Here is a 10,199-nt window from a genome sequence, read left to right on the forward strand (position 1 = left end):
AAGTGAACAACGCAAAGTCCTATAGCTTTTTCCATTTCTTCTAGCCTAATGATGGAGTCGGAGTTGTATAATGCCTGCTCTGTTCTTTTCACCAAAAGCCCGGTGTTAAATATCAGTAATCTTCATGTTAATCACTTCTTGAGTTCGATATCCTTCTAAATATTATATAATCAAAATAACCTACGGTAAGTAATTAAAAAACGAATACGCTCTATTAATTGAAGTATTTTATGATTGACAATATTTTATCTACCAAATTTTGATAGAAACTTCTTGCAACCCTTCAAATATAATAAGACAGTCGATCTCAGTGAGGTATATAATTAAATAATTTATTTTCTCTTTATATTTATAACAACTACATAATATTAGTTATTCATGCTCTCAGGAATCTAAGTAATATTTACTAGTCCAGAACCATTTTGTGTATTAGCAATTGCAAGGGTAGCAATAAGTACGAAACTATTAAATTACTTACATCCCGGTATATTAGATGTTTTCTCCTACCTGAATATCTTATTCTCACATTTTTCTTAATTGAATTGAATACTTATGGATCAAATTATTACTTCGATCAATAGCATCATCGGCATTATATTTTATCAACAACGTTAAGCTAGGAGCGTCTTATGAAAAATGGGGAGAATTTGAAATAATTTATTTGTATAACAGAAGGATATAGAATAATTACCAAATATTGCTTGTTTGATAATCATTCCAGAAAAATTCAGGAAGAGAATTGAAGTATCAATATTTCAGAAATGGTGACAAACAAAGACTGCTATTGCACATTGAGGAAAAAACAGAAAACGTTCGTACTACTTTTTAAATTATATTCATGATTCTAGTATTATTTGAATCATCTAATACTTGTTTTTAAGAAGATGCGGAATCAAAGTATCGGATTTCACCAAGAGAGCTGATGGATAAGTGGGACTCCAGTAGCCTACCCACTAAACCGCCATCTTCTGTCATCTTCGTCCAACCAGGGACTATTGTGATATTACTTCTGGTTGGGGAATCTATATAGGACGATATTATCAGAATTTATGCTGCCGACAGTTTCCTCTACTTCCTCTCTTAAGCCCCTCCGGTGGTTACACTCAGGTGTTTGTACTTTCCTAATTTTGTGAAGATACCGTCGGAAGTAGCCGTGTCCCGTCAAAAGCTGGGTAATATAGAAGTTCACCTCTCAAAACCTTCTTTTTGTCCATACTCTAGTCTTTCATTCGTCGTAAAGTCCATTCAGCTGATTCATCTTGAAGTATTTCTTTATTCCCAGGGCGTCTAACCAGACCTACGCCCCATGCAGAAGAATTGAGTGAGCTGTCGCCATCAGCAGTCTTCGTTTGTTCGACCGTGGTCAATATGTCAATTAATATATATGTCCGCTTGATCACTGAAAGAAAAAGTTAATGTTACAAAAAAGTGTATTTCAATAATAGTTTGGTGGGGAGGGATTCAATTTTTCTTAAGCAAACAGCTCAACTCATAAGCGACTGATTAGGTTGTAACAAACTTGATGGTTCTATTGCAGAAAAAAGCCATATCACTGCTCATTATTTTCCAGAGTACTTAGTTTTCTATAAAAAATGTACTAGCAGCTTCTATAAGAATCAAACGTATCATTATTAATGGCATTGCAATAAATGCTTCATCCAATAAGATTAAGTATGTGAAAATCCGTTTCATCGTTTAGGAGTTTTAGCTGTTCTTACAAAAAATCATTGAGCTATCCCCTATAAAATTATTTCAGTAGGATAGTAAACTTCAGTTTCAGATTTTATTGGGAACAGTTCAAGTTTCAAATGTTAGTTATACTACCTAACAAACATCTCGAAGGTATGAAAATATTTCAATGATTTCCAAGTTAAATGTATTCAAATTTTTTTGACGATAAACTAATTGCGTCCTATGATATCGAACGAATTGTAGTCAAATCTCTTTGTATTACATTTCAGTTAGAATCAGTTTGTTTATCCAGCAATCGTCATCCAGAATAGTTTTTTTGTCAACTTTTCATCATTGTACATAATTAAATGATATTAAATTAATTTAATACTATCTATTTCTTCAGTACATCAATAGTCACTAATCTGTATATACCTATTAACCTAGGCTTGCTAAATATTACAATAACAGATACTTAATGTTCATTTCAACTCAATATGCTTATTCGAATTATATATATACTGTAGGTCCAGATTATGAGAAGATTGTCTATGATTATAATAATCACATGAGAACATGAATCTTTTATTCAACAAAACATTCGATAAATATTGAAATAAATAAATATAAATTAAATTTTAATAATAATGATATCACTTAGGATGGTTTGTATTCTGGCTGCAAACCCAGTGGCAATGGCAAATCAAAACTTCTTCCGTACGAAGAATGACCGTAACTAGGATGATATTCCTCGTGGCCAATAGAATGTGAGCTGGAATGACTGTAAACGGGCTTAGATACTATTTCGTAGGTAGTAGACTTATGACCATGAGTTAAAGCCTTGAGACCAATAATGGCAGAAAGTAAAAACGAGATTAACCCAGTCATTAAGGCTTTTCCTGCAATGGCTGCGATTGCTCCTAGGGCTAGTGCAAAGAAAGTTCCTTTCAGCATCGCACCTGCCGCCAAAAGCAGACCTATTCCACCACCGCCGCCGCCACCGCCTCCTTTCCCACCACCTCCTCCGCCTTCGCCACCACCCCCTTTTCTTGCACTTTCTATTGCGTCACTATTTAACAAATTTAACCGCAATGAATGACTGCTTAGATACGACGTAATTTTTTTCATCAAAAAAGCATCCAACCTAGCATCGGGATCGTTAGGAAAATCTCGTGCTAGCTCCGTTACCATATCTGCTGTCGTACTATGATCACTATGTTCTTCCCTTATCACTGAAACACCAGGTATAAAACTATATTCGTCTTGTTCATTTAACTTATCAACCAAAGACACCACATCTAGCTTCAAACATGTTGGTGAATATATTGACGAACAATCCCTTGACAATGATTTTTTGAAATCACTTCTTGGTTTTGCATCGGGATTGTTATCGTCCGCGTAAATACCGATACTCAACCACAATAACGAAAAAAGCGTCAAGAAACGTTTCGAGAACATTGTTACTGAAAATGTTCTCTGATACACTGATAACTCAAGTACGCTGTGAATGACTTTATATACTAAAACTGGAGGGTATTTAGAAAAATAATTCTAGTTATTTATTGAAAATCAATGGCTTCAATTTATCACGAATGGAAATTGCTCTCTAGACCAGTTTCCTACGGAGCAATTACAAGCATAAGCGTAACTAAAACGTTTTAATTACGGTAAACGATAGTCGAAACACTTTTAGTTATCACAAAAAGCATCAGATTATTAGATAAAAAATTTTCAATGAATTTTTCAATTTCGATAGGATGCTTTTCTCGGTGATGAATGGTATAAATGAAACTTAAAAATAACATCTAGCTATTAGAGTCTGTAAGTAAATATGGAACTATTCTTAAATATCACTCATTGAACTTTTTTCAAAGGTTGGTGAAAAATTTGGGAGGAAAATATGAACAAGTTCTTGAGATTATTTATATATTCATATCGTTGGATGATTTTCACTTATGAAATTCATCAAAAAAAAAAAGGAAAATTATGATATTCCGTTGAAATTAGAATAGTACAGGGTGCGGCAGCATAACTTCCTTTTTTAAAAAGTTCGCCATTTAGTCGGTAGATGTCGTAACGGAGTGCTAGTGGTCTCGTTCGAGAGGGGGGACTATAAAGTTTTGTCCCGGCACAGTTCAGTCGCCATCATGCGTTGGAACAGTGAGGAGCGTGCGTTTGCCGTTGAGGTTTACTTTTCGAGCGGATGTTCTGTGATCGCAACCCAGCGCGCCTTTCGGAATCGCTTTAATTTAGCCCCCTTGGCCCCTGTCCCGGACCGGAAATCAATTGTTACGTGGGTCACTACGTTCAGACAAACTGCAAGTGTGACAAGACGAAGAACTGGAGTCCCTCGGCCCATTAGATCACCGGAGAACATTGAGTTAGTTAGAACTTCAGTGTTGCGATCACCACGGCGTTCTGCGCGCAAACATGCGTCTGCCCTTGGACTTTCCGATCGTTCTGTGAGGAGAATACTTCATGATGATCTTCATTTTCATCCATACAAGATGGCAATTGTGCAGGAACTTTCTGAACGTGACTTCAATTCTCGGAGGAACGCGTGTGAGGTTTTTCTGGAAGTCGTTCCTGAGGACGCTATTGTTTTTTTTAGTGATGAAGCCCATTTTCATTTGTGTGGATCCGTAAACAAACAAAACATGCGCTACTGGGCTGATACCAATCCTCGACAATTGCATCAACGGCCTTTGCATTCACCTAAAGTCACAGTGTGGTGTGCAATTTACTCACGTGGAATTATTGGTCCCTGGTTCTTTGAGGAAAATGAAGTCACAGTGACAGTGAATTCGCACCGGTATGTAAACATGTTACAGGAATTTTTTTTCCCACGGCTAGATGAGTTGGACTTAGGGGACACTTGGTTCCAACAAGACGGAGCAACGGCACACACTTCAAGAACATCGATGGCTGTTTTGAGGGAACACTTCCCAGAGCGCCTTATCTCAATTAGGGGCGATTTGGAGTGGCCAGCCCGCTCTCCCGATTTGACCCCTTGTGATTATTTCCTATGGGGTTTTTTGAAATCCCGTGTGTATGTGAACCGTCCAAGGACCCTACAAGATTTGAAGACGAACATCCAGGAAGAAATTGCCAACATAACGCCTGCTATGCTGGCAAGAGTCATGACAAACGCCAGAAATCGGTTTACTCAGTGTATGGAGAATGGGGGACGTCACCTAACTGATTTGATCTTCAAAACTCAGTAAAACAAAACTTTATGTATGTGCCTGTATTATAAAAAACGAATAAAAATTTTCTGATTCATACAATAAGTTTTATTAACTTTTGAAAAAAGGAAGTTATGCTGCCGCACCCTGTATATTAAAAAACAAATATAAGTACAAGTACGCGGGCATGTGCTTTAAGCGACTGCGAAGGTCTCGCACTACACACTCTACCATTATTGACATTCAGGCGTCAGTCGGCGTTGTGCTACAGCCACGTAAACATGTCTGCCATTATTGATGATGCTCCTGCCAAGTGTGATTCATTTTCTACAGGCTGAAGGCCATTGTGCTGCAGAAATTCATCGGAGAATGAGTCGTGTGTATGAGGTAAACATCATCACACATGAATTTGATCGATTATATTTAGTACTAAATTTTATGCGTTTCTAATCTTAAGCAGAATTATCACAACCTTATAGCAATAAACTTGCAAACTATGATCAGAGTTTCTTATCATTAAACTTTAAATGAAATATTTGAATGAGAAGTATCATTAGAAATCTTGATGGTATTTTGCTGATTGAAAGTGAAAATTTTTGAGTCGTTCAATTTCTTATATAAAACATACTTAAATCGAATCAATTCTTCTATAACTTTGATGATTAATGGCTTTCACCACATTAAATATAAAGTAACAAATTTAACAACTTTCTGTGGTTGATGCGCTCTACATTATTCCTGATCTATATTTTTATCAAATTTAAAAGAAATCATTAAACTACTGTTTTATGGCAGTGCGCCACTGTAAACCGTGCGAACGTTGAATGTTTATACTTTCAACAATATAAAAAAATCAGTGATAAACTGGAAATTGAATGTGTGATATTTTCTCGCAAAATTTTCTCCACATAAAAGAGCTACACCTAGAAAACTGTTAGTATCAACGCTTATTATCGTTCAGAGTTCGATCTAGATATTAGGACGTCGAGTGGATAGGAAAATAAATTTTCTACTTCTAAGAACTTTCTTATATTTGCAAGTTTGAACTAACAGCTGGAAATGACGTTGATTTATGATAGATAAATAAATGATATAAAATGAATAACTGAAAGTGATGCATGTTTAATGAATATACAAAAATTATGCTCCATTAACGTATCGTCTCGAATTACCTAATTTCTCTCTTATATTAATGTGACTGTGAAGATTGATAAATCTACATATTTAATTTCTACTTACTATTGTATTCGTTAAGATTTATTGTAAACGACCGTCCACTGACGGGTATCACCGACTTACTCAAGCGATTCCATATGACACTTCTACACTTGAAGTTCCATTAACTTATCAAATTACATACCCTTTTTTGTATTTATGTGACTCTAACAACCATAAATAAGATTATTTATAGTTAGTTATATATTATAGTTTTTTTTATACAATAGGATTATTGAAAGTATTTAAGAGTGCATATACGAGGACATGAGATTTGTGTGCAGGGGCGTTGTCCTGCAAAACAAAATACCTTGGGATAGCTTTCCGCGTATTTTCTCTTTAATTTTTGTCCCGTAGAGTGGTGAGTAATGTCGAATAGTAATCTTCAGTTATTCTTCTACCCCTATCCGAACAATTAATCATGATTACTCCATGACAATCCCAAAAAAGCGGACCAAGAGCTTTACCAGTAGATTTTTGGACACGAGGTCTTGAAGAACCAGAGATTTCATCGATTGTTGTTTTGTTTCTGGATCGAAGAAATGTACCCATGTCTCATCCATAGTAACAATTCGATTTTGTACCCTTGCACGCTTCTGGTCAACATTCAAACATTTGGGGATCCATTTTGCAGCAATTTTTCTCATGTTGAAATTGACGTGAACTATATGATGAACGCGTTCGTATGAAATATTTAGTGCTTCAGATATCCGTTTTAGCCCAATTCGACGGTCTGATAAAATCATGTTATGAATTGCATCGATATTTTCGGGGACTAACACAGAAACTAGTCTTCCTGATTGATTTGATATGCGAAGAATTCGGAGGGAGTGGAGAAATGAGGTATAGATATAAAAATTAATACATATTATATTAGTATTAACTACAATATGAGAAAATACCGATCAAAGAGATTTTTTATTATTCATTCCAAGTTAGGTATCGCCATTTCCCCATTCTCATACAACTACTTTTTATTTTAATAAAATTTTTGTCTCAATGATCATGTGCAAAAAATGTTCTGTCAAAGCAGTGATATGCCTGGGCTATTCACAATCACTTAATTTTAGTGTAAAAGTGTTTTAATATTTGAAGTTTGTTTGAGTTTACCAATCGGCCAGTACAAAATTATCAAATATTGACCAGAACTGGACATTTTCGTCAATCTGTTCAATCTGAATTGTGGACGTCCTTGTGAAACTCTCAATTTGCAAATATATTGGGATATTCTAGAGACCTCAGATCAGATGTTATTCACACGGTTACTGGCATCCCTACCACATTCAAAATTTACAAGAAAGACGAACTGAAAATCTTCAGTTGAATTATGATATGGTTTTCACCCATAACGCATGTTTAACTACAAGAGATATAAAAATTTACACAATGTACATATATATTCAGACTAAAATCCTCAGGCCTTGAACAATGTTATTTTCAGTAGAGTTTTGACTCAATGTATGCAGGAAGAGTCGCCATCCCAATGGTTATTTCATCCGCTAAGTTGAATGGTAATGAACATTCGAATCAAACGTCTTTTCATTTTTAATTGATAGCTTGGAACCACGTATACAAACAATTCCTAATAAATGGATTGGATAACCATTGAGGATCGAAGGAGAGGTTCTTTATTCCTGTGAACTGAGAAAATTGATTGAACAAAAATTAGAAACGACGGAAAGCAATTGAATAAATTCCATCAGCAAATTCTGCAGAACCTATTTTGAATTTTGAAATTATTATATGTATTATATACAACTACTGAACTATAATTCTTTGGCGAAAATACCTCAAAAAGTATAAAAAATTTGCCCAGTACAAAAAAATAGCTCGGAAGAAGTTATAATTTTTCAAATTGGGGTCTGAAAAGCTATTCACAAATTTGTACCGAAAGACATAATTTTGATCACCTTTCATCACGTATGATGATTAAAACCACTTTAAAATAGGACGATGCCATTCTAAAAATTGAGAAAAATCGATTTCAGCATATTAATTTTGTGAACAAAATTATTATCAATCACATCGTACCGACTTAATGAAATGTAAGTCTAGCCAAATAATTTTTATCGCAGGAGATTACTAGTTAGCCACAATCAATGTCTTAGATACCTTTAGCCGAATATTTTCTGCTACTCAAAAGTCATGAAAAATATTATACTAAATATAACTTTGAATATTGAATCATATGACTTTAAAGTTGTCACAACTCAAAGCCACGACAAATCTCAATTTCCCAGATGATGAGTATATATATATATTAGAATAAATAGAATAAAACGCTCTTATATATATATATATATATATATATATATATATATATATATATATATATATATATTTGTTCAACCTCACTATTTTTCATAGGCCTTTGGTCTTTAAGATCTCGTGAGTTCATATATGAGTCTCTTTGGTAATCTCCATAAATCGATTATTCTGTTAGGCATATTTTCTTTTAGTTGTCTAGTAAATTTCTTTATCATATTTAATTCATGTATTCTCACCTTAACAAAGTTCTATTCGAGAAATAGAAATAGTTAATCAAATAAAAATATACAAGATTTAAAGAGTAAAAATACAGTGGATCTATTAGGAAAAAATATGTCATGAAAATTCAAGAAAGGTGAGTACTAATGGACAAACAGCATTTGGTTAAATTACACAACTAACTGTTCCAGAAAATCCTACTATCCTCACCTGGCACATATCTCATCGTCATCTCATCGTAGTACGAGAACTTAAAGCACATAAATTGCATTTTTACAAACTTACAGCTCTTCAGAAATGATTTGAAGATACTTTTGAGAGAAAACTGTGAAGAAATTATGAATAAATTAGACAGGAAAAATGTTTAACTAGAAAAAAGTAACGATGTTGGGCTGATAAGACTTCACGTTGGATTGTGAAAGGCTATTCCCAACTACTCGAAAAGTGAAAGTGTGAACAGGGATTGTCAAATTATAGGAGCAATTTTTTCTGAGTAAACTCTCAATGAAATGGGATCAGTTACTCATTTGATTAGATTGCTCATTTAACCTGCACACGTTAATGTTCCGTGAAGGAACATCTGGTTACAACAACTTGGTGCACCACCCCATGACTATCCTTTTGTAATATTATACAGCAGATGGATATGTCGAAACTGATTTATTGAATCCAAGACCAAACCAATAAATGCTGGGAAGCTGAAAGCACGAATATGATTAATCTTACCTCAAGTTATCAAAACTAAGTCTGATCGTGTTCAGGGTATCTTCAAAAATCAATGAACAGATATATTATACTTAACTACTGTTGTTCAATTTCAATAAAAAGCTGAATAATTCTTAAATGTCTGGGACAATTTGTTTTAATATTTTATATTATTTTTCAATGCAATGGAAACTTCTTCGAATCAATAAACACTATAAGAACGGCAATTTTAAGACAATAGTTGTATGTAAAACAGTCTTCTTTCTGGTACCAATTTTTTAATCCGAATTATATAAGCTTCATTGTATTTTCTTTATAGTTTGATGTGAATAAATTATTTTGAAAAGTTTATTCAATTTATTAGGCTTATAACTCATTCCAATGTTGTGTTTTTCGGAATTGTACTTAATACTTTATTTCTTTGTATAAAACAAATCCATAATTTTCTAATTACGATACAAAATTGTGACATTACACACTAATCCTCTATACTATCACAAATCTCATTTCAAATTGATTTTATTAAGAAAGTATCAAAATGAATCGTTCTATATTTCTATATTCAAAAGGATGTCGTTTCTATATTCAAAAGGATGTCGTTAGTTGCTCCACATTTGCAGATTTTTTTCTCAATTAGATGCATCTTGTATTAATTATTTATTTGAAATTTGGGTCAGCAATAGTTTGATAATTACTAGATTATCTAGAAAGAAATTATTCGAAACCTGAACAGTAATCAGAACGATAACAATAATTTTTATGAGTGAAAGGAATTTATTCAAATTTGTTAGTCTTTATAAAACTCTTAATAATTGAAAGTTACTTTTAATGCATTGAATATTCTTCAATTTAGTAGATATAAAAAAAATCGGTCAAAACTAATCATGAGGTGTTCATCCATATTTCTCTTATTACTATCTAGACTTTTATTCATCT

General features: G+C 33.7%; 1 protein-coding gene across 1 annotated transcript; it reads right to left on the reverse strand.

Annotated features, from left to right (window-relative positions):
• Positions 1-905: 905 nt before the first annotated feature.
• LOC130444191 (uncharacterized) lies at positions 906-3,141 on the reverse strand. The gene has a single exon (XM_056779240.1). It carries the CDS (start codon positions 3,127-3,129, stop codon positions 2,329-2,331), a length of 801 nt encoding a protein of 266 aa, XP_056635218.1. The 5' UTR covers positions 3,130-3,141; the 3' UTR covers positions 906-2,328.
• Between the last annotated feature and the right edge of the window lie 7,058 nt (positions 3,142-10,199).

This window comes from Diorhabda sublineata, chromosome 5 (genome assembly GCF_026230105.1).
Source record: "Diorhabda sublineata isolate icDioSubl1.1 chromosome 5, icDioSubl1.1, whole genome shotgun sequence".
Classification (NCBI taxonomy): Eukaryota; Metazoa; Arthropoda; class Insecta; order Coleoptera; family Chrysomelidae; genus Diorhabda; species Diorhabda sublineata.